Source organism: Lipotes vexillifer, unplaced genomic scaffold (genome assembly GCF_000442215.2).
Source record: "Lipotes vexillifer unplaced genomic scaffold, Lipotes_vexillifer_v1.1 scaffold498, whole genome shotgun sequence".
Taxonomy (NCBI): domain Eukaryota; kingdom Metazoa; phylum Chordata; class Mammalia; order Artiodactyla; family Lipotidae; genus Lipotes; species Lipotes vexillifer.
This window is the reverse complement of record NW_006793744.1, coordinates 1935384-1958501: the sequence shown is the minus strand read 5'-3', so window position 1 is coordinate 1958501 and position 23118 is coordinate 1935384. Positions and strand designations below refer to the sequence as shown.

The 23118-nt window shown below is 41.7% G+C and overlaps 1 protein-coding gene across 1 annotated transcript; it reads left to right on the top strand.

The window, feature by feature from the left end:
- Positions 1-1288: 1288 nt before the first annotated feature.
- Positions 1289-9691, top strand: SFRP2 (secreted frizzled related protein 2). Its single transcript, XM_007466721.1, has 3 exons — positions 1289-2028; positions 4411-4491; positions 8505-9691. Exons 1-3 carry the CDS (start codon positions 1530-1532, stop codon positions 8807-8809), a joined length of 885 nt encoding a protein of 294 aa, XP_007466783.1. The 5' UTR covers positions 1289-1529; the 3' UTR covers positions 8810-9691.
- The last annotated feature ends 13427 nt before the right edge of the window (positions 9692-23118 follow it).

The window sequence follows — 23118 nt, the reverse complement described above, 5'->3', positions numbered from 1 at the left end:
GGGGGGGGGAGTGGTGGCTGAGACGTAGGAGACGATCAGCCACAAGGGGAAACTCGGGGCGATTAGAAGAAAGGAGCCCCCCCACACACACACACACACCTTCCTTCTGCTGACACCCTAGTGCCGGTTTACAGCTGTGAACTTAGTTTGGAGTCCTCCGGGGCACGAGATTCCCAGCTCCGTGACTGCACAGGCCCTCTGCCTGTTCGCCTCCGTACACCCGGTGCCTGCCGTCATATGTAGCATGAAGGAGCCGCCTCTGCCCAGGCTTCGTGTATGTCTAAGCAGGGCTTCTTCGTCTGCCCCCACCCCTTCCCAGCCTGCCCACCTGGGGCACTTTCTACCAGTCCCTTGTGCGGGGAACCAGCCCTTCCAAACCGTGCCCTGAGGGCACACACTCCTCAGCGCCCGCCGCCAGGGCCTGAGTGGGTTAGGATGCGTGGGGCCTTCGAGCCTTGAGTCAACCCGTTCCTTTAGGCAGGGAGGGCAGGTCTCTTCTCCCAAACCGGGAAATGGTGGGCAGTCGTGTGTGATTCTGACGAAACTGTAGAGGCGCTTCCACAATGGCCAAATTTTCTAGACTTACCCAGCAAAACAACACCCCCAAGGTTTTATTGATATTTCCTTTTTCATGTAAAAGTTTTGCTCATACGACTCTACTTATATAAATTCTGATATTTGAAAGGGCAGGCGGGAGCCACTGTACGTGTTGGGCCAGGCTGGGAACCGTGGCTGGGGATCCGAGAGGAGAGCAACCGGGCCGAGACGGCCCTGGCGCGGGCCAGAGGCACAAAGAGCCTGCCGGCTGCTGGTTCGCTACTGCCTGGAACGCAGTTCCGCCCCGCAGACCCGGAGCCCGAGCAGAAACTTCGTGCTGGGGTGAAACAAACCCAAGCCCGGGCCTCGCTGGGGCGGAGCGCGTTCCCTCAGGGACCTGGCGACAAGGCCGCTGGTCACGTCCCCCTATCTCCCGCAGCCCGTGCTCCGCACGCTCACTGTTGGGGCGCAGCTGCAAGGCTGGTCTATTTGTTTGTTTGTTGTTCACAGCAGCCCTAGAGCGCGCGCTTGGCAGCATCTTGTGGGACGGGGGGAACGGGGGTCGGTGGGGCGCAGCCAGAATTTCCTTCCAGGGAGCACGTGAGGGGCATTCTTAACGGAAAACCAGACCCAGAGAATAGTGACCAAACCTCCTCGGATTACTCTCCACTGGCTCCTCCCTCGCTCCCCCCACCTCCAGATTTGCATAAAAAAGGCCAAGAAAACGCTGGCCTGGCCCCAGCAGTGGCTCACTCTGCTCCCTCGGGTCGGAGCCCCCTGGAGCTGCGCGCGTACTTGCTGCGCTGAGCCGAACGCACAGCACCTCGCCGCCACAGTCCGCGCGTCCGGCGTCCCGGCGTTCCCACCGCCCGCTTCCCAGGCCCCGAGCCGCGCCGAGCGCAAAGAGCGAGCCGGAAAGAGCTCCCGGCCCCTGCCGCCTCGCGCTTCCCCGCCTTGGCTCCCTCCGCCCCACCGGGGGTCGCGCGCCCACGATGCCGCAGGGTCCCGGCTCGCTGCTGCTGCTCGTCCTCGCCTCGCACTGCTGCTTGGGCTCCGCGCGCGGGCTCTTCTTCGGCCAGCCTGACTTCTCCTACAAGCGCAGCAACTGTAAGCCCATCCCGGCCAACCTGCAGCTGTGCCACGGCATAGAGTACCAGAACATGCGGCTGCCCAACCTACTGGGCCACGAGACCATGAAGGAGGTGCTGGAGCAGGCGGGCGCCTGGATCCCGCTGGTCATGAAGCAGTGCCACCCGGACACCAAGAAGTTCCTCTGCTCACTCTTCGCCCCCGTCTGCCTCGATGACCTGGACGAAACCATCCAGCCGTGCCACTCGCTCTGCGTGCAGGTGAAGGACCGCTGCGCTCCGGTCATGTCCGCCTTCGGCTTCCCCTGGCCCGACATGCTTGAGTGCGACCGTTTCCCCCAGGACAACGACCTCTGCATCCCCCTCGCTAGCAGCGACCACCTCCTGCCGGCCACCGAGGAAGGTAAGCCCTCCTCCTTATTACACTCCCCCCGCACCAGCTCCGCTAAGACTTTCCGGGGGTGTTCTCGCGGCCCCCGCCCCACATCCCGATGCTTCCCCACCGGGGGTGCCAGTCCCGGGCAGGGCAGACGCTCTCCTTGCCCTGGTGTGTCATCGTGACAAATCTGAGATAACCGCGCCCCCCCCCCCGCCCAAACACACACCCAAGTCTCTCATTCCCTTCCCGAGTTGTACCAGTTGCTCTTTCTTAGGGACAGTTTAAAAGGGGGGTGAGGGGAGAAAACGTAGAACTGGAAGAGATCTTTCCCGTGTAGGTATATGTACAATTCGTTTTGAAGATGCTAGCACGGGGGCCGCAACTGAGACTGTTGGAAGTGGTCCTGCTAGGAGGAGTTGGCGGTGAGCACCCTGGCCAGAGCACGCTGGCCTCAGCCTCACGCAGCACGTTCTTACCACTGGGCAGGATTCTAGGCACAGGGACATTCCCTACAGGCACGATCGCCAAAATGTGCAAACAGATAGTCTTTTAAGGCACTCTTTGTTCTTTGCCGATTTAGGTTTTGTAAATAAAAAGCAGGACTGGCTCATGCGTGTTGAAAATTGAGCATTGATTGTTAACTGCCCAGAGGTCCAAGAAAGAGGGCACAAAGGGAATCTCCAGGAATCATTTTTCTATCACTAATCAGCTTTTATCTTAGGAGTGGTTTTAATTAACTGGAGAAAATCGTGCAAAAGAGAGTTTCCCAAGTTTTTTAGAAAATAGTGGGGGAGTTCCTGTGCAGAAACCATCAAAGCAATGAAAACCTCATGGGCGCTTGATAGTCTTTCTGAAAGGAAAACATATACAATGTGTCTGAGCTGATTTAGGTTCCCCCGGGATGGAAAGGGGGCTTCCTAATCCCTTTCAGGGCTCCACCAGCATCTCCCTTTCCATCTCTAATTGTTTTCCTACAGCCATCATTAGTTAAAGAAAATGCAAAGTTGCTTAGCAATCTTTCCTGGCAGGCACCGTGAGTTTGCAATCATCTTATTGGTTAGATTTATAATTTATTGCAAATGTTTGGCATATTTCAAACATTTGTCCAACATATACCACAGACCAACCAACACAGGTTAGTAACATTTTATATACACTCCTAGAGCTCCTAATTGGAAAAGTTTCATTTTGTTTGAGACAGAGGAGTTAAGGGCAGTTTTATGTGTGTTGCTTTTGTTTTTATTTTTCACAGTCCCACCAACATTATATATTACATTTCTCGAAAAAGTCATTTCTCCCTTCAAGATAAAAGTTTACGTGTTTCAAAATCTGCTCTGCGCTTTTTCTTATTTGATAAATAACTTCTAAAATGAGTCATATAGTTCTTTTTTCCCTGCGGAAATGCAATTTCATATTAATGAAATTTCACCTAAATTTTAAAGACAACATTAGTACATTTATAAGTGGGAGAAAATGAATGTTTTCTTTTTTCCCTTTTCCCAAGGAATCAGACTCTTTTAGAGGAGCCTTTAGCAGGCTCTTTCATGATTGTGCTAGTGCACCTTCCTGGGTTTGGTCAGATTTTCATGGGCTTCAGGAGAAGCTTTGGGTTTTTGTTTGTTTGGGTTTTGTTGTTGCTGTTGTTTTGTCTGTTTGTTTTCGAGAGTCTGAAACAGGCAAAGAGAGGCAAGAAGAATCTGCACCAGGGATGAAGATAACAGTGAAATAAATGCTGCTTAACTCAAGCACAAACTTGGCAGAAAGCACGAGGTGATACAGAACCATTTAGAGCAGGCTATAGTCATTAGCAAGGTGTGCTTCCAAGGGGGAAGAACCCAGATGTGAGCCTTACAATGCTAGCCACCCCACCCTGTCCAGACCTGAAAATATCTTGAAATGACTCCCCTGAGAGACAGGTCAGCTGAAGAGCCCAGCAGAGGCCAGGCTGCACCAGTGACCTGCAGCTGAGAAAGACGATCTTCTGGCCGTAGTTTGTGGCTGCTAGTTTTCCAAAATCCCTTAAGGGTCTTTTGGTGCTTTCTCCTCAGAGAGGCTTTGGGACTAACTTTTTCAGAGACCGAGTTTGTCCCAGGAGTGGGAGGAAGAGTGAAAAGCTGCAGCCTGTCTCAGTTACCTGCGGCTGCACCTGCACACTCCACCAGGGCGCCCTTTGCTTGGGGAGTCGTCATACATGAAACACAGCATGTGGGCATTTTTGCCTGTCAAAAAGATGGGAGGCATGGGAGATTCTGTTAGGAATGAGTGGTCCCTCTTTCATAAATGAGGCAGAAGCTGGGGTCTTACAGGACAATTGCTACTCTTGCCTGAATAAGCCCCTGTGAGTTGTTTACAAATGCCACCTGCTGTTTCGTTTTAAGCAAACTTACTAACTTTTCACGTTTCTAGCTCCAAAGGTATGTGAAGCCTGCAAAAATAAAAACGAAGATGACAACGACATAATGGAAACTCTTTGTAAAAATGATTTTGGTAAGTAATACACCACCAACAACAGAAGTTTTATTGCCCAGTACAACTTAAAGGTACAATTCTTTAAGATGTTACTAGATAAAGTTTGGGTGACATATCATCACAGCTCATCTTTCCTTGAGCTAATCATCTGTGTTATCCTAGTTTCCTCCCTATGTAACTATCTTGTATCGAGTTGTATCTTTTAAGGTGAGAGTCATTGCTCTGTTAAGCAATAATCAAATAATGAGAGTTGTTCACATTATGAATTTCCGATGGCACATTTTTCATTTCACTATGGCTTTTTCTTGCCAGCAAGCATAATCTTGGACCATGTTCTCTTTTAGTCACTTAACATGTGTCCCAGGGATGAGAACATGTAAATATTAGCCTCAGCAAAACAGATTCAAGGCATGAAGTTGGCCAAAAATTGAAATTGACTCCAGTGCCAAACAAATATTTTTACGTTATTCGTAACCCATGATACTCTGCTTCCCATGTTCCACCATCAGTGAGTATATCCAAGGTACTGGTTAATAATATGTCGGGGAGAGTTTCCTTAAATTTAAAAAGAAGAAACAATAAAGCTAGGAGTTTACTTTGGCAAGATCCATGCAAGGTGCCGTGATGACAAGGTTCTGGAGGACCGTAAATAATGTGCGAGGTATGTTACCCAAGTTCCACGGCGTGTGGGTCACTCCCCTTAAGAAAGAACTATAAGAGGAAGGAGGGTTGGAGACTGTCCACCCAGAGCTCCAGCAGCACCTCATCTGTGTCCTCAGCCCTCCAAGGGGAGCAGAGGAGCCAGCTAGACACAGATCAGTGCTGTGTTGGGGGAGGAGTTGGGGGTCGCCAGGAACTTTGCCGAGACACCTGAGACATTCGTGTTTTCCTCCCATTCCAAGAGCCGGCACTTTCGGGTGTGTTTGAGGGGTTGGTATTTAAAAGTACTTATTCAGGCCGAAGGTTGAATTTACTGGTAAACAGATGTGGTCCCTGTTCTAGCAAACAATAACAGACTGTAACAGATCTGTATGAACACTTCTACATACTCAACTAAGTCCTGGAGACAGAGAAATCACTCCAGCGCCCACTGTGGAGGACTGCCCTCCCACCCTCTCCTTACAGCTTGCCCGCCCAGAAATCTCAGACCTGGCCAGGTCCCTGAAACTGGAAACAACCCAATCACTGCCCCTTACAACCCCAGGTCTCTTGCAGGAAGGGTCCTGGGCTTAACCTTAGCAGGTCCTGGGACAGCCGTAGCTATAGAAGAAGCTTCAAACGGCTGAGGAAGGGGAAAGGAAGGAGGTAACTCCAAGTCCTAGCCAGTCCTTCCCCTCAGTGAGAGCCACAGATGGATGATAGGGTTTCAAATGTCTATATTCTAATACATACAACTCTCAAAGTAGGAGAGGGCCAGGCATGTTGGCAGCAGCAACTCAAGCTCCAGAGCCTTGCCCAAAACACGGTTCTTAGCTTCCATGCTACAGGATTTGATTAAGAACAAAATTTTTTAATATAATTTTAATAAAGTTTATATAAAATGTATATAAAATATCATTTTCTTCTGTCAAGTTATGGCATTTGCACTAGATTTAGTACAGATCACTCTCCTGACTTCCATGAAAAAGTTTAGTGGAGCTCCATAAAAGTTGAAATTAGAGCACACGTGCACACACACACATTACCAGCTTGCTTTGTGGCTTACCTTACAGAAGACCTCCTTCCTAAGAATGCTGTATCAAGACTTAGGCCAAAAAAATATGTGTGTGTGTGTATGTGCGTGTGTGTGTGTGTGTGTGTGCGTGTGTGTGTGTGTGTGTGTGTGTGTTCAACATTCTCTCTCCTTAGAGGAGAGAGCCTTTCAAAACAACATGGAAGTCATTACATTTAAGGTATCACACATGCAGATACCTCACAAGCTTTGTTTTCTATTTCTCCATATTCAGTTTGTCCCAAAGAGGATAATGAACGTAAATTTTAGGGGGTGCGTGTTATACTGGTTTATAAGTGGTTCTCCACATCGCCTCTGTACTCTGGAGGAGTAATGAAAGGGTAGAAGGAACAAGGGTAGAAATCTGAATCATCCATGAAAGCATGACACTCTCCCCACTGCACTTGGAGTACAGGGAATATGGAGAAGACCTCCTTATTACAGTGGGGAAAGTACTGGTGAAGAAAGAATAGCCCAGAACTGCCTGCCTCTGTATGCAGCCTATTGTTGGAGCAGACAGTATCAACACCCCTGCCTCCTACCATGTGTGGCATCCCCGTTCACATCTTCCAGGGCAGGAAAAGTTATTTGAGGGCTTTGATTCCCTATATTTGGTCCCAGCTGGAAACCCAGGGAGGAAATGTCTGAAGTTTTCCCATGGTAAGCTCTTACAAAGTTGGTTATTTCATAGCTAGAGAAAGATGAGTAATAAATCTCCCCCCTTGACAAAAGTGATGGTTCTTCTGATATCTGGAGCTCAAGAATGTCTAATTTGACCAGGCGAAATCTCACATACGCTCTGTCTGTGCTATGGAGGAGGCTCCCAGGTAACATTACAATCACTTCTCCCACCATATACCTTCCCCACTCCCAGCCCTTAGGCAGAGGCCATAGGACCATGTGACATTGCCATGTGGCTTATCTCATGATAAACCCTGAGAACTCAGTACTACAGCCCAGATGCATATCAAACAAATAATGGTTGGCCAAGTCCCAGTATCCTTGATTTACCTGGTTGAGCCTCAGTCATTTCCTGGTTGACTAGAAAAGCCATGTTTAGTCAAATTCTTCTTCTGAGAGAGAAAGAAAGAAAGAGGAAGAAATTTCCAGAACAGTGATATATACAAAAAACCCTCTTTCTCTATTACTAATTTAAACAATGTATTAAACTCCATCAGAGTCAGGAAGTCACACCTGCATGTCATCTATATGGAACAATTGTTAATGTCACCAAGGGTCTGAAGACACATTACAGTGGGAGTATTAAGGCACCAACCAGGACAAGAAATTCGATACTATGCCTAAGAGATCACAGTGGTGTTACAGGAGGAGGTTTGGGGACCAGAGTTCTGAGAATTAGATTCAGCCAGGGCACAGCCTAATTGGGTGACCTCATGTTACGTCACTAAACTTCTCTGGATTTCAGATTCTTTGTGTACCAAGAAGAGATTTTAACTGGATGATCCCTTCCAACCTTAAAATTCTATCCTTTCCCTGCCTCATGGAGTCTTGAAATTTAATTCCAGCATGTATGTTTGTAGGGTTGTCTTTCCCAAAGCATACTGTTCATGACTATAAAATGTGTCTTTTATCGTAAACCACTTACTTTTGGTCTTAGCATTCTAATGAGTCTACATATCCATCTTGGAAACAGTACATATATGATCTGTAAACGCCTTGGCCTCGGACAGGCAAATGATAGCATATGAGGATGAGGTCTTCAGAAAAACACTTTTACAGCTAAACATGTTGTGCTCTTAAAAAGAGTCTTGGCTGTTTTTTCTGAGTTACTTTACCAAATCAAATGCAGCTGTAAGATCAATTCTCCTTCCTTGTAGTTTGTTCTTTAGAAAACAATGATTTTGTGATATAATTTCCTTACAGGTTTATCCAAAAACCTCTCCGACGTAATAAATTGAGTTTAACGTTTACGGCCACAGAAGGATCGTGTTTCACCTAAGAGTCAGGCATTTCTTTTCATGCTGAAGTTTCCAATAGGGAAAGTCATTTGTCAAGGAGAGCACACACCACAGGCAGCCTACGTACAAACACAAGAACACAAGGGCGAGGAAGAAAAGTCAATTGAGTCCCCGCAAAGAGAGTTTTTAAAGGATGGCTGGTTTGAAACAAAGTGCCTGACAAACCCTTTGAGGCTTTAGAAATGGAGCCACCTGCTGCCCTCAGCTCCCAACCCCCTACCCGCAGCCCCTGACAGTCCCATCAGCCCTGGGAAGCTCTTCTTCCCTCTCCCAAGCCGAGTCACAAATATGCAGTGGGATGTGTTCCCTCCTTATCACTCTGTCCTCTCTTGTCTTCGTAGCACTGAAAATAAAAGTGAAGGAGATCACCTACATCAACAGAGATACCAAAATCATCCTGGAGACCAAGAGCAAGACCATTTACAAGCTGAACGGTGTGTCCGAGAGGGACCTGAAGAAGTCGGTGCTGTGGCTCAAAGACAGCCTGCAGTGCACGTGCGAGGAGATGAATGACATCAATGCACCCTACCTGGTCATGGGGCAGAAACTGGGCGGAGAGCTAGTCATCACCTCTGTGAAGCGGTGGCAGAAGGGGCAGAGAGAGTTCAAGCGCATCTCCCGCAGCATCCGCAAGCTGCAGTGCTAGTCCCGGGGCCATCCCCCGGGCTCTGCTGACCCTTTCCACTTCTGCTGTGGGACCTCAGCACTCATTTCCCAAGCACAGTCCCTGCAGCTCCGGCCCCAGCCTGGAGCGGCTTTCCCCTGTCTTTTGCACGTTTGCACCCCTGGCATTTTCTGAGTTATAAGGCCCCAGGAGGCCTCAGGAACAAATAGTTGTTTTCACATAAAGGAAAAACCCACCCAAATCTTGTAGAAATCTTCCAACTAATAAAATCACAAAGATTTTTATGAAGTTTTAAAATAGCTCACTGAAAAGCTAGTTTTGAATACGTGCAACTGTGACTTGGGTTTTATTTTTTTTTGGTTGTTTGGTTTGGGTCAACCGAGTTTCACTTTCTGCTGAGGTTGCCATAATGTGCAAATAGCTTTACTTTCCTATGTGGCCCAAACTTTCACTTTTCTGTTGTGGGTCCAAAACCCAGTTGAGATAAAGCTGGCTGTTATCTCAACTTCTCTCTCAGCTCCAGCCTGACACTCAGCACCTAAGTCTTATAACGATTCACCTGTCATTTTACATCCCTGTTGGGAACTTACAACTCTAGCATGTATTGCATTTTGCATTTCCAGGTAGAGTACTTCCATTTATAAAAACCACATTAACCACCGTAGCATGAGTTCTTCAAATAAAGGGCAAGACAGACTGATGTTATGATTGACCCGAGTACTTTAAGCTTTGTTTAAAACATTTTTTTTACTTAATTTTGCAAATTAAACCATTGTAGCTTACCTGTAATATACATAGTAGTTGACCTGAAAAAGTTGTAAAAATACTGCTTTAACCAACACTGTAAATATTTCAGATAAACATTATATTCTTGTATATAAACTTTACCTCCTGCTTTACCAACTCCTGGTCTTGTGTCTTGTCTTCTTCGTGGGAGGAACTGGGAAGGGAGCTGAACAAGAGCTGTCACCTCCTTTGTCCCGAGGCCCAGCCTTCCCGCAGTTTGAAGTGCCCATTTCCTCTGTGACTCAGAAAGTGCATTTCCCCACACCACCCATCACCCACTCCTGCCTCCCATCTCACTCAGGTTTTACCACTGCGGACCCTGCTGGGAGACGGGGATGGGCAGCCTATTGTCTGGTCTCAGCAGTCCCATGGCAGCTCGTGGGGACACTAGTCTTAGCCTACGTTTCACAAGCTTGACAGTTGTGCTTTACATTTCTGCAGATTTTTATAATGAAAAAGAATCACCATTGCAAAAATGTTCATTCTTTCCCCACTTCAACTCTAATGCTCAGCTAAACAGAGCCATGATTTGAAGAGTAGCCATTGGAAGGCAGAGGGTAGGGAGGGGATGGTGAAAAAAACAGCATGAAGGTGAGAAGGGCATCCATCCACAAAGCTTCCATCCAAACGCTTCGTTGTTCTATTTTAGGAGCCTCCAGAGAAATTCTATTAAACACACAAGGAAACAGGCTCAGAGGGGTTAGGCGGCATGGACCCACTGCCACAAGGTAGAGTCAGAGCTAAAACTCAGGCCTTTCAGATGACAAATTCTATCTTCTATTTAATCCAGGATGGATTATAGGAACAGGGTGGCACTCATCTATTCAACAAATACTCATTGGGCATTTGCTGCATGCCTGGCCCTGTTCTAAGTGCTGTGGACATGTACATCAGTCCTTGTTCTCATGGCGTTTACATGAGAGTGTGAAAGAAAGCAACCACAATTACAATTATATATTTACAACTGATAAGTTACATGAAGTATAAGGACAGGTAATACATGAGAACAACAGAGTGTTCTCAGAAAATTTGAAATTTTTAGTGGTATTCGTGTGAAGACTTTATCTGATAGCATTTTGTTGATTTAGTTTAAAAGTTTCCTGAACATACAGCCATGATCTCTCTACAACGCTTCAGCTCTTCTAGCTCCAAAAGTCAATAGAGCCCTCTGCCTACCTGAGCTGCACAATTCCTTTCATCTTTCTCTGGATTACCACATGACTCTGCTTCTCACCAATTCCACAAACTCATGGCACAACCCTCTTCCTAAAAGGCACGCATGGACTGGAAGAGGGACACTCATGATCAAGGCCATTACTCATTGTAAACATTTGAAACAGGAAGATAGGAACCCTGGAAAAAGAGAGAGAGAGAGAGAGAGAGAGAGAGAAAGAGAGAAGATAAAAGACAAAAGAAAGTAGACCAAGGATTTAGGAATTAGAAAGTGAAAATAGGTACAACACATCCAAAAGTAGTGGAAAGAAACAATTTGGAAGAAACTGACCTATCTGAATGTCCCCTATCCAATCAAAACAAAAGCCACCTGCTGTTGTTAAGGGATGCAAACTCTCCAGCTCTGGAGAGCTCGTTAATGCCAGACACAGTCTCCTTTGGTCACGTTGTAAAGAAGTAACAGAGGCATCACTCCCGTGCCTGCATCCTGCCTTATGGGCCTCTCTATGGACTTTCCAATCCCCACACACATCTTGTTCCCATCCTTGGCAAGCCTATAAGCCAATGAGACATGTTTGGACAGAGCAGGTAGGTTTTGGGTTCATTTTTCATTCTGTTTTATTGTTTTCTTTTGCATGATGATTCAAATATATATATATGGCTCATTTTTTAAATAATCATGGCTGTATTCTTTTTCTTTTTTTCTTTTTTTGCGGTACGCAGGCCTCTCACTTTTGTGGCCTCTCCTGTTGCAGAGCACAGGCTCCGGATGCGCAGGCTCAGTGGCCATGGCTCACGGGCCCAGCCGCTCCGCGGCATGTGGGATCTTCCCGGACCGGGACACAAACCCGTGTCCCCTGCATTGGCAGGCGGACTCTCAACCACTGCGCCACCAGGGAAGCCCTCATGGCTGTATTCTTAATTAGTTTTTCAACTATTAGATTTCTTTCGTAGGTAGATAAAAACACAAATGTTCACCCATTATTGGAAAAAGAAAGCAAGCCATCAGAAGACATTGGATTTCTGAGTTTCCTAAGATGATTCATGACCTGTTAATAAACTGCTAAAATGCCCCAAATAGGAGATCAGGAAAGTTTAGAGATATAAAAACTACACATCTACTACACATGTAACTCCTCTTCTCTTTCCTAAATAACCTGAGAAATGAGTTGTGTACAAGAACACATTTATAAGACTTTTGGGGCAACATTTCCTAAGTGTTCAAAGGCTCTGTCTACATGCACTGAAATTCATAGAGTTAAAAAAGATCCATTTTATCTAACAGCACCCTCCAGGCTCCATTCCCTATTCTGTCATCAAATGATAATTTGATTTTTTACCTTTCAAATCTTGTTTACTACCAGGTTTTCAATGTTCTTGATGGCGGGAGGGGTCACCTTGGAAAGAAAGTCCAGGCATATGTATCCCGTGTGCAGTCACTGCCTCTGGGTTATGAAACAATGTGATTTTTGCCCATGAAACTTGTTGCACAAATACACATTAATTCATTAACTCAGCAAAGATTTTCTGAGCACCAACTATCACCATTGATGTATTCACTCAATTATAGGTAGTGAGTGCTTACCCACATGCCAGGCGCTGTTCTAGGTGGTGGATGCACAGTGATCCTGCCCTCCTTCAGCTTCTATTCTAGAGTTAGAAATTGTGTTAGGCACTAAAGATAGATGGATCCTTCCCAAAAGGAACTCTCAATCCAGTAAGAGAGAGAGGCATGCAAACAAATAATTCCAACATGCTGTGTAAAGAGGGAGGTATGCACATGCCCAGGGATGGCATAAAGGAGAGAGTGGATTAACTCAGGTAGAAAATAGAATGTTTGGTTCAGGTCGAACTCAGGTAAAGGTGCTTGCAAGGAGAGAACTTTCACTGAGTTGTACCAGAATGTTTTCTAATAGGACAGAGCCCTGGAAATTAAGTATTTATCATCAGTCTTACATATTGACGAATCAACATTGTGCAATTATCGTGCTGAAAGTATTGTTCTAGACACTACAAATAAACCTGGCATAAAGCCCATTGCCTTTATAATCAATAAAATCCCCACATCCTCAAATTACAAACAAATGAATTCACATTTAGCTGAGAAACAAAGAGCAAGTGAGCATAATAAAATATTTCTTAAAGCTGTCCATGATTGTCCAGAGAATAATGCAGATAGATAGGTGCTAAAAAAAAAAAAGAAATCTATTGATAAAAATAGCAGTTAATACAGATAGCATTAGAAGAAAAAACCAAAGAATTTAACTGTCCCAAGATGTCCCAGTAGAGAGTAATAATAATTATTAATTTAACAACCCAGACATTCTGCTATACCATGAAATGTGCAAAGCACGAGAACTTACTGTCATGAACTGGCTCCCCAGTAGCAATATCTAAAAACCTATGCACTTCCTCATGCATGCCTGTGCTTTCTTGTACACCCAAACACAAATGTAGCTCTGGCAGGAAATCTATAACTGTATAATCTAAGGGATGTCAGAACAAACCACTTAACAGACTAGAAACTGCAGTTGAAGTGGCAAGCACCTTGGTGTAGCTTTCGAAATTCAGAGAGACCTAGGCAAGTCAATAGTTTCTGCAAGCCTGAGACTACTCATCAATAAATAATTGAGAATTATTACTCTATAAGTTATGCTTAATCTCAATACATTCTCATCTCTTGTTCATCATCTGTTTTAAGGTGGAATTCTCAGAGCTTGTTTCTGTGTAAGGAGGCACCCAGAACAGGAAGGAACACCAGTCTGCAACCAACCCTAGTCCTACCCCGACACACTCTGCTGCCCCACCAGCAGCCCCATGCTCTTCAAATTCTTGAGCACACTGGGTTGCTGTAGGTGGTATGGCTGATCACAGCCTGCTTGGAAGCAGCTTAGGCAAATAAGAGGTAAAAAATGGAACCATAAGTACTATCTACTCCTCCCTTCTTCCCAAAAGATTTTTCCACCCCCAAAGAAGATTTGGGTGCCTCCATGCTGCCCTCTAACAGCATCAGGCTTCCAATCTGCAGCAGAGTGCTGAGAGTCGTTTCAATTATTCAGCAATCTTACACTGAACACCTACTATGTGTCAGGTGCTGTCCTAGGTGCTGAGATCCCAACAATGACCAACATACATGGCTATTCTCAAGAAGAACACAGGCTAATGTGTCATATACACATGTGACATACAATATTAACTGAGATCCAAAATTCTCCAGACTTTCCTGAACACAGTCTTCCTGGGTTCCATTTATTCTTATGGGTACAGATAAGTTCACATTAAAATAATACTAAAAATCAAAATCTCTAGGCCCAGAAAGTGTCACTAGAGAATTTTGCCAAACATTTAAAGAATAATTGACACCAGTTTTACATAATCTCTTCCAGAAAATAGAAGAGGAGGGAATGCTTCCCAACTCATTTTATGAGGTTAGTATTGCTTTAATACCAAAACCAAATAAAGGACAAAAAAAGGAAACTATAGACCAATATCTTTAATGAATTTAGACACAAAAATCCTCTACAAAATATTAGCAAATCAAATCCAGCAATGTGTAAAAAGAATAATATACTACAAACACACTGGATTTATTCAAGGTATGCAAGGCTGTTTCAATATTCAAAAATAAATGTAATCCACCATGTCAACAAGTTAAAGAAAAAAATCATGTCAATTGATGCAGAAGAAAAAGCATTTGACAAAATTCAATACGTATTCATGATAAAATCTCTTGGCAAACTAGGAATGGATAGGAGCTAGGATACAAGATTGACATACAAAATCAATTGTATTTATATATACTAACAACAAACAAGTAGAAATCAAAACAAAATCACAATACCATTTGCAACTGCTCCAAAGAAATTAAAATATCTAGGTGTAAATGTAACAGAGCATGTATGGGTTCTGTACACTGAAAATTACAAAATACTGATGAAAGATGTCAAAAAAGACCTAAATAATTGGAGAGACATACCATGTTCATAAATTGAAAGACTCAACATGGTGAAGATGTCAGCTGTCTTCAAACTGATCTAAGGGTTTAATGCAATTTCTATCAAAATCTCAGCAAGCTTCTTTGTAAATATGGACAACGTTATTCTAAAATTTGTATTGAAAGGGAAAGACCCTAGAATAGCCAGAATAATTATGAAAAAGAATAAAGCAAGAAAAATCATTCTTCCTAATATTAAGGCTTACTTTAGAGCTTCTGTAATCAACACAGTAATCAACACTGTGTAATCAACACTGTGGGATAGACACATAGATGGATGGAATGGAATACAGAACCCAGAAATGAACCCAGCTCATTTTTTACAAAGATGTAAAAGGAACATGATGGAGTAGGGATGGCCTTTTCAACAAATGGTGCTGGAGCAACTGAATATCCTATAGGCAAAACAAAAAAATCTAAACCTTACATGGTATACAAAAACTAACACAAAATGGATCATGAACTTAAATGTAAAATGTAAAACTAATACAGACTGCCAACAAACACATGAAAGAATGCTCAACATCATTAATCATTAGAGAAATGCAAATCAAAACTGCAATGAGATATCATCTCACACCAGTCAGAATGGCCATCATCAAAAAATCTAGAAACAATAAATGCTGGAGAGGGTGTGGAGAAAAGGGAAAACTCTTGCACTGCTGGTGGGAATGTGAATTGGTTCAGCCACTATGGAGAACAGTATGGAGGTTCCTTAAAAAACTACAAATAGAACTACCATATGACCCAGCAATCCCACTACTAGGCATATACCCTGAGGAAACCAGAATTCAAAAAGAGTCATGTACCAAAATGTTCATTGCAGCTCTATTTACAATAGCCACTTCAAAGGAAAAAAATAGGAACTGGAGATAAATATTAAACTCTAGTTATTGACGTGCATGCTGAAGTATTTTGGAGGGGAAGTGTAGTTATGTCTGTGATTTTTTTGAAATGCATCAGGAAATAACATTTGTCTGTTATAACAAATAACATGAATAGAGAATGGATAGATGAACACATAAATAAATATGATAAATCAAATATATCAAACTGTTAGTGGTAGGATATAGGTGGTAGGTTTATGGATGTTCACTGTAAAACAGATTCAACTTACCTGCATGTTTAATTTTTTTTCATAATTAAATGTTAGAAAATAATTGGGAAAAGAATGAATGGGAGGGAGAAGCAAGAGGGAAGAGATATGGGAACATATGTATATGTATAACTGATTCACTTTGTTATAAAGCAGAAACTAACACACCATTGTAAAGCAATTATACCCCAATAAAGATGTTAAAAAAAAAAAAAAGAATGTCCTTGAATTGAAAAAAAAAATGTAAAACTATAAAAGTTTTTGAAAAAACAGAAGATAAATTTATTATTTCAAGACCTAGGACCTGGCAAAGAGTTCTTAAATTTGATACCAAAAGCACAATCCATAAAAGGAAAAGCTGATAAATGGAACCTCTTCAAAATGTAAAACTTCTGCTATTCAAGAAAACCCCATTAAATGTATATCAAATCATCACATTGTACACTTTCAATATTGTATGATTTTGTTTGTCAATCATACCTCAACATAGGGATGGTGGGAGACCCCGTTAGAAAATGAAAAGATAAATTACAGATTAAATACTTGCAAACCACATATTTGACAAAAGACCTGTATCTAGAATATATAAAGAACTCTCAGAAGTCAAAAGTAAAAAAATCAAACAATGCATTTAGAAAATGGGTAAAGACATTAACAGACATTCAGTGGAAGAGGATATACATGTGGCCTTGATGGTATCTACGATGGGCTTGGGAGGAGGGAGTGGTAGCCACGCCCCAGATGCTTGCTACCCAGGCCCTAGGGGGCAAAGGAGACTTGCAGTGCTTGATCCTATGGTGGGCAACACATTGTGTTTAGCGTGCCAGTAAAGCAGAGGTTCTAAAAACAGGACAATTGGGGGAAAAGCATTTGATTTTGGTTTTTGATTTTTTAAAAAAGCATCAACATAGTCACCATAGAAGAAAATCAAACCATTGTATGCTTACTTATACCTTTTTAAATAAGTTAGTGGTTTTTTTTGTTTTGGGGGGTTTTTCTGTTTGTTTTCAGAATGAAAATATGGGGGTGATGTGGGGAGGTCATAACAATATTTTTAGTGTTTTGGACTTCTAACAATCTGAACACTGACTTACTGCTGATATGGAAAGGGGAGAGGTTCTGAGTGTAGCATGGCCCCTTCATGCTTCCTGGCCTAGCTCCTTTAAATTCTTGTCCTTCAGAGGATTAGAATGTGCACACTGGCCTATGATGAAAGACTAGAAAATAAAATTTAAACTAAAACCAGCCCAAACCAGTAAAGTTACCCCCTGCTCAGCAGATCCAGACCCAAAACATGAATCCTGAATGACTGTTTATGGTATGAGAAGGAGTTATCTAGGCAAAGGAGAAGTGGGAGGGGACAAAGTGGATGGACAACTCAACAATAATAGAAGCTTCAAAACCCACTTTCAGCAAGGGAGTGAACAAATAGCTGGAAGATCAAAAGCAAATAGAAGACTCCAACACACTATAGGCCAACCAGACAAACAAACGTCTATAGAAGTTTCCATCAAACAACCGCAGAATACACATTTTTCTCAAATTGTTCTATAAGTGACCCCTGTATATTGGCCCTCACGTTGTTTACTTTTTCACAAGAAGTTGGCACCATCAACCCAAAGCCAAACTCAAACTCTTACATATCCAATTGCTTTAAAATATATCCAAAGTAAACATATTTTTAGCCTTTAGAGCCTGTCTGCTTTGTATACCCTGCAAAACTGCACCCAATATCTGCAAGCCATAGAGGAGACAAACCCTGTAGGTGTAAAGGACCTGGAACCACTGCTGCCCCTCAGAGCTCTCTGACTCAGAAACCCCCTTACCTTGCTGCTGAGTGACATCACCTTGACACATAAGCCCCCTCTCCATTTCCTTCTTCTCTGAGAGTTCACTTACCCTCTTCCCCTTTTGGATGGTGGCCCCTGTCTCTGGAAGATCTTCTGCTGTGAGGCTCTTCCCCTCTCATGCAGCCCTGTCCAAATACTGCCCAATAAGCTCACTGCGTACCACAGCCACCTCATGCTTTGGTCTTTCCTTGATCAGCCCCAAAATCCTCAAGCTCAACACACAAGTGAATGCACACAGGACATTCTCCAGGATGGACCATATGTTAGGCCATATAAGAAGCTTCAGTATACTTAAAAGGGCCAAAACCACGTCAAGAATGTTCTCCAATCACAAAAGAATGAAATTAGAAGTAAATAACAGAAGGAAATTTAGGAAATTCACAAATATGTGAAAATTAAACACCACATTTCTAAGTGTGTTTGAAATTTAGTTGAATGAAAATGAAAACTCAATATACCAAAACATGTAAGATGCAGTTAAAGCAACACTCAGAGAGAAATAGATGTAAATACCTATATTAAAAAAGAAGAAAGATTTCAAACCAACAACCTAATCTTCCACCTTAAAAAACAAAAAGAGCAAACTAAACCCAAAGTGAGCGAAGAAAGTAAGTTACACAGATTAGAGAAAAAATTGATAAAATTGAGAATAGAAAAACAATGGAAAAAATAAATGAAAATAAAGTCGATTGTTTAAAGAATTCTTTAAAACTGATAAAATTTTAGCTAGACTGACCAAAATAAAAAGAGATAAGACCCACATTACTAAAATCAGGAATGAAAGAGGGACATTACTGGCAACCTCACAGAAGTTATGAGGGAATACTATGAAAAATTTTACCCAATAAATTAGATAATTTTAACACACATTAAAGAAGAACGAACATCATTCATTCACAAATTCATCCCAAAAAATAGAACAGGAAGGAACACTTCTCAACTCATACTATGAGGCCAATATTACCCTGATACCACAATGAAACAAAGAAATCCCAAGAAAATAGACTTCCAGCCAATATTCCTTATGAATATAGATGCAAAAAGCCTCAACAATCTAGCAACATATTGAAAGGATTATGCACCATGACCAAGTGGGGCTCATCCCAGGAATGCTAGCTTGGTTTAACATACAAAGATCAATCAATGTAATACACTATATTAATATAATGAAGGACAAAAACCACATGATCATATCAATAGATGCAGAAAAACAGTTGACGAAATTCAGCACCCTTTTGGATAAAAACAATTAACTAGGAATAAAAGGGAACTTCTTCAACCTGATAAAGCCATCTACATAGCCACAATTAACATCATACTTAATAGTGAAAAAAATAAATGCTTTCTCTTTAGGATCATGGGGAAAAAAGAGTGATATCCACCCTAAGCACTCTTACTCAACATATTACTGAAAATTCTAGCCAGCATGATAAGGAAAAAAGCACAGCAAAAAAAAAAAAAGAAGGAGAGAGGAGGGGGACAGAAGGAAGGAAGGTGAAAGGTGGAAAGGAGGGAAAGGAAAAGAAGAGAGTGAAAGAGCACAAAAATCCAGATCAGAAGGGAAGAAGTAAAACAACTACCTCTATTAGCAGATATCAAGACCCAGTATACAGAAAATCCTAAGAAATCCACTAAAAAACTATCAGAACTAACAAGTGAGTACAACAAGGCTATAAAATACAAGATCAACATCCAAAAATCTATTGTAATTCTATACTCTAGCATTGAACAATCCAAAAATGAAATTAAGACAACAGTTCCATTTACCATAGAATTAAAAAGAAGAAAATATTTAGAAATAAATTTAACAAATGAAGTGCAAGATTTCTATACTGAATATGATAAAAACATCATTGAAACAAATGAAAGAACTAAATACATGAAAAGACATCCACGTTCATGAATTGGAAGGCTTAATATTGCTAATATGGCAATACTCCCCCAAATTGGTCTACAGATTCAATATATATTATCTATATTCCAGCTACTTTTTGCAGAAATTGACAAGCTGATTCTAAAATTCTCACGAAAATGGAAGAGACCAAAAATAGCTAAGACAATCTTGGAAAAAAAGAAGAAATTTCGAGGACTCACACTTCCCAATTTAAAAACCTAATACAAAACTACAGTAATCAAGACAGTGTGGTACTTGCATAAGGACAGAAGAATAAAACTGTAGGTCAAAAGAATAGAACTGAGAGTCCAGAAATAAACCATTATATTTATGGTCTATTTATTTATTTATTATTTTTCTGTGGTACGCGGGCCTCTCACTGTTGTGGCCTCTCCCATTGTGGAGCACAGGCTCTGGATGTGCAGGCCCAGTGGCCATGGCTCATGGGCCTAGCTGCTCCACGGCATGTGGGATCTTACCATACCAGGTCACGAACCTGTGTCCCCTGCATCAGCAGGTGGACTCTCAACCACTGCGTCACCAGGGAAGCCCTGGTCTATTTATTTTTGACAAGGGTGCCAAGACACCCTTTCAATGGGGAAAGAATAATCTCCGACAAATGTCACCCAGAACACTGCACATCTGCATGCAAAAAAATAAAGTTGGACCACTACCTCACACTATGCACAAAGATTAACTTTAAATGAATCAAAGGCTTAAATATAAGAACTAAAATTATGAAACTCTTAGAAGAAAACACAGGAGTAAACTTTTACAATCTGAGATTAGGCAATGATTTCTTAGATATGATACCAAAAACATGGTACAAAAGAAAAAATGGTAAATTTAAAAACTTTTGCACTTCACAGCATACCATCAAAATAATTAAAAGGCAACTCACAGAATGGGAGAAAATATTTGCAAATCATATATCTACTAAAGGAGTGATATCCAGAATATATAAAGAACTCTTAAAACTCAACAATAAAAAGACTAATGACCCAATTTAAAAATGGGCAAAGAAAGACATTTCTCCAAAGAAGATGTACAAATGGCCAATGATCACATGAAAATATGTTTGACATTATTAGTCATTAGGGAAATACAAATCAAAATCACAGTGAGATACCACTTCACACCCACCAGAATGGCTAGAAACAAAAAGTCAGAGGATGTAGAGAAATCAGAACCCTTCTGCTTTGCTGGTGGGATTGTAAAATGGTACTGCTAACTTGAAAAGAAGTTTGGCAGTTTCTTAAAATCTTAAACATAGAGTTACCATATGACAGAGCAATTGTACTACTAGATGTTATAATCAAGAGAATTGAGAACATATATCCACAAAAACACTTGTATCTGAATTTTTATAGCAGCATCAGTCATAAGAGCCAAAAAGTGGAAACAACCCAAAAGTCCATCAGTTGCTGAGTGGATAGCAAAATGTGGTATAACTGTATAATGGAATATTATTTGGCCATGAAAAGAAATGAAGTACTGTTACATGTTACAACCTGAAACATTTATGCTAAATGAAAACATTATACACAAAAGGCCACATATTGTATGATTTCATTTATATGAAATGTCCAGAACAGGCAAAGCTGTATGGACAGAAGGTAGATTAGTGGTTGCTGGTGGGCGGAAGAAGGGGGAAATGGGCAGTGACATCTAATGAATATGGGTTTTCTTTTGGGGGTGATGAAAATGTACTGAAATTATATAGTGGTGATAGTTGCACTGCTGAATCATATACTTTAAAAGGGTGAATTGTATAGTATGTGAATTATATCTCAAGTCTATTATTAAAAAAAATGTCAGGTATCCCAAGGCTTAAAGTGACACAGTATGTATGTTGTAAGTGACACCTGAAGCTTGTTTGATTCTGAAACTCATTGTCTTAACTATCAACTATACTCCTAGGCTGCCTTCTTTTTTCACATTGACTTTCAAGACAATGCCATTCATTCTATAGAGTGAATTTGGCCAACACCAGATCTCTATCTCTATCCCTTATTTTTCTCCTGAGTGGACTTGTCTCTCACTGTGGACTACTCTGCCTGCTTGGCCTAGAGAGACCTGAAAATCAACATGTGTTAAATTAACTAAAGTCTGTATGAAGGGCAGACACTCAATCCATAAGACCTTAAATAAAATACCTAAAACATATCCTCAATTTATGCATCTGTAAAATTAGAACAAGCATTTCTTAATCCATTTCACAGAATTACTGCTATAAATATGCAAAGATACAAATGACTATAAATAATTATCTGAAATTCCTAACTCAATGTATAACATATCAATGCAATCAGTGACTGTTGATTTTTATTATTGTTATCATTATCATTTTATTCAATGTATGTCTTATCATGATCTGCCTTCGACATCTTTTTCCAGTTATTTCAACCTATGTATTCAGATGTCGATAAAATGATACTGATGTAAATGATCAAGTTTTTCAGGCTCATGTTACCAGCTCTGACCATTCTCTTTGCTGACTCTTCACCCAGACGACATATTTCCAAGAGATTTTTCATCCTTATTTCACATTAGTAATGCCTTAGGATATGAACACAATAGCAACTAAGGGGAAATGATAAAGACCCTGTCTCCAAAAACTTCTAGAGAGCCAGTAGTGGAAGTAGGACCTGGACTCAAGTCTTGCTCTGCACTGGGATCACACACGCTTGTCTCCACATGAAACTTCCTTTGAGTTGTTCTCTTAAAGTCATCCCCAAGACTACGGTCATTCTGGCAGATATCTTCAGGAAAATCTTAAACTGGTAAAGTCGAAGTATTCCCTAAGTTATACACTAACTATTGTATCTAGGATAGCTTCTAAAATTTTCCTTCTTTTGAGACATAGCAAAATACGTTTGCTATAAAAATCAAACATACACAAGTAATTTTATGCCAAGATATTAAAATTTAAAAATAGCCATAATTAGACAACATGCCCAGCCCCAAAGTTTTGTTTATAACCATTTAGTTACTTGGAATAATTGAAATCCTTCATCCTCCCCCGCAAAAAAAGGTGAAATCAACAACAACCAACCAAAGACACTAATATTCCATTTCTCTCATACTCTAAAATAATATAAATATGTGTTTTATTTCCATCCATGCACTATTCCAACTATTATATGATGTGCTAGGATTACTGCATTTATGGAATAAATTAGAAAAGCAACTATATCATCAACACTCATGTGCCACATATTTTCAGCAGTTATGTGGCTAAACACCAAAACTTATGTTCCTTCGACACAAGGATAAAATAACAAGAAGAATGGAACAGACTCAAGCCTTAACCAGGCACGGCTTTCCTTCTCCCAATCCCATGTCAGCATCTCTAAGTGATGGCAAAAGTATGTCCCTGCCCTGGTGAACAATGCCACATCATAAAGCAAGTAGTATACACACATTCTGAACTGGATGGATTTATGTTCAGGGCACAGTTTGGGCCTCTTATTTTAAGTCCGTATCAATGTACAGAATTCTCAATGGTCCTGTAATGGGCAGATGGCGAAAGTCTGT

Excerpts from the sequence above, each read along its gene's own strand:
- SFRP2 (XM_007466721.1), top strand. The coding sequence starts at position 1,530 with ATGCCGCAGGGTCCCGGCTCGCTGCTGCTGCTCGTCCTCGCCTCGCAC. Across the intron at positions 2,029-4,410 it reads CCTGCCGGCCACCGAGGAAG|CTCCAAAGGTATGTGAAGCC; the intron begins GTAAGCCCTCCT and ends TCACGTTTCTAG. Across the intron at positions 4,492-8,504 it reads TCTTTGTAAAAATGATTTTG|CACTGAAAATAAAAGTGAAG; the intron begins GTAAGTAATACA and ends TTGTCTTCGTAG.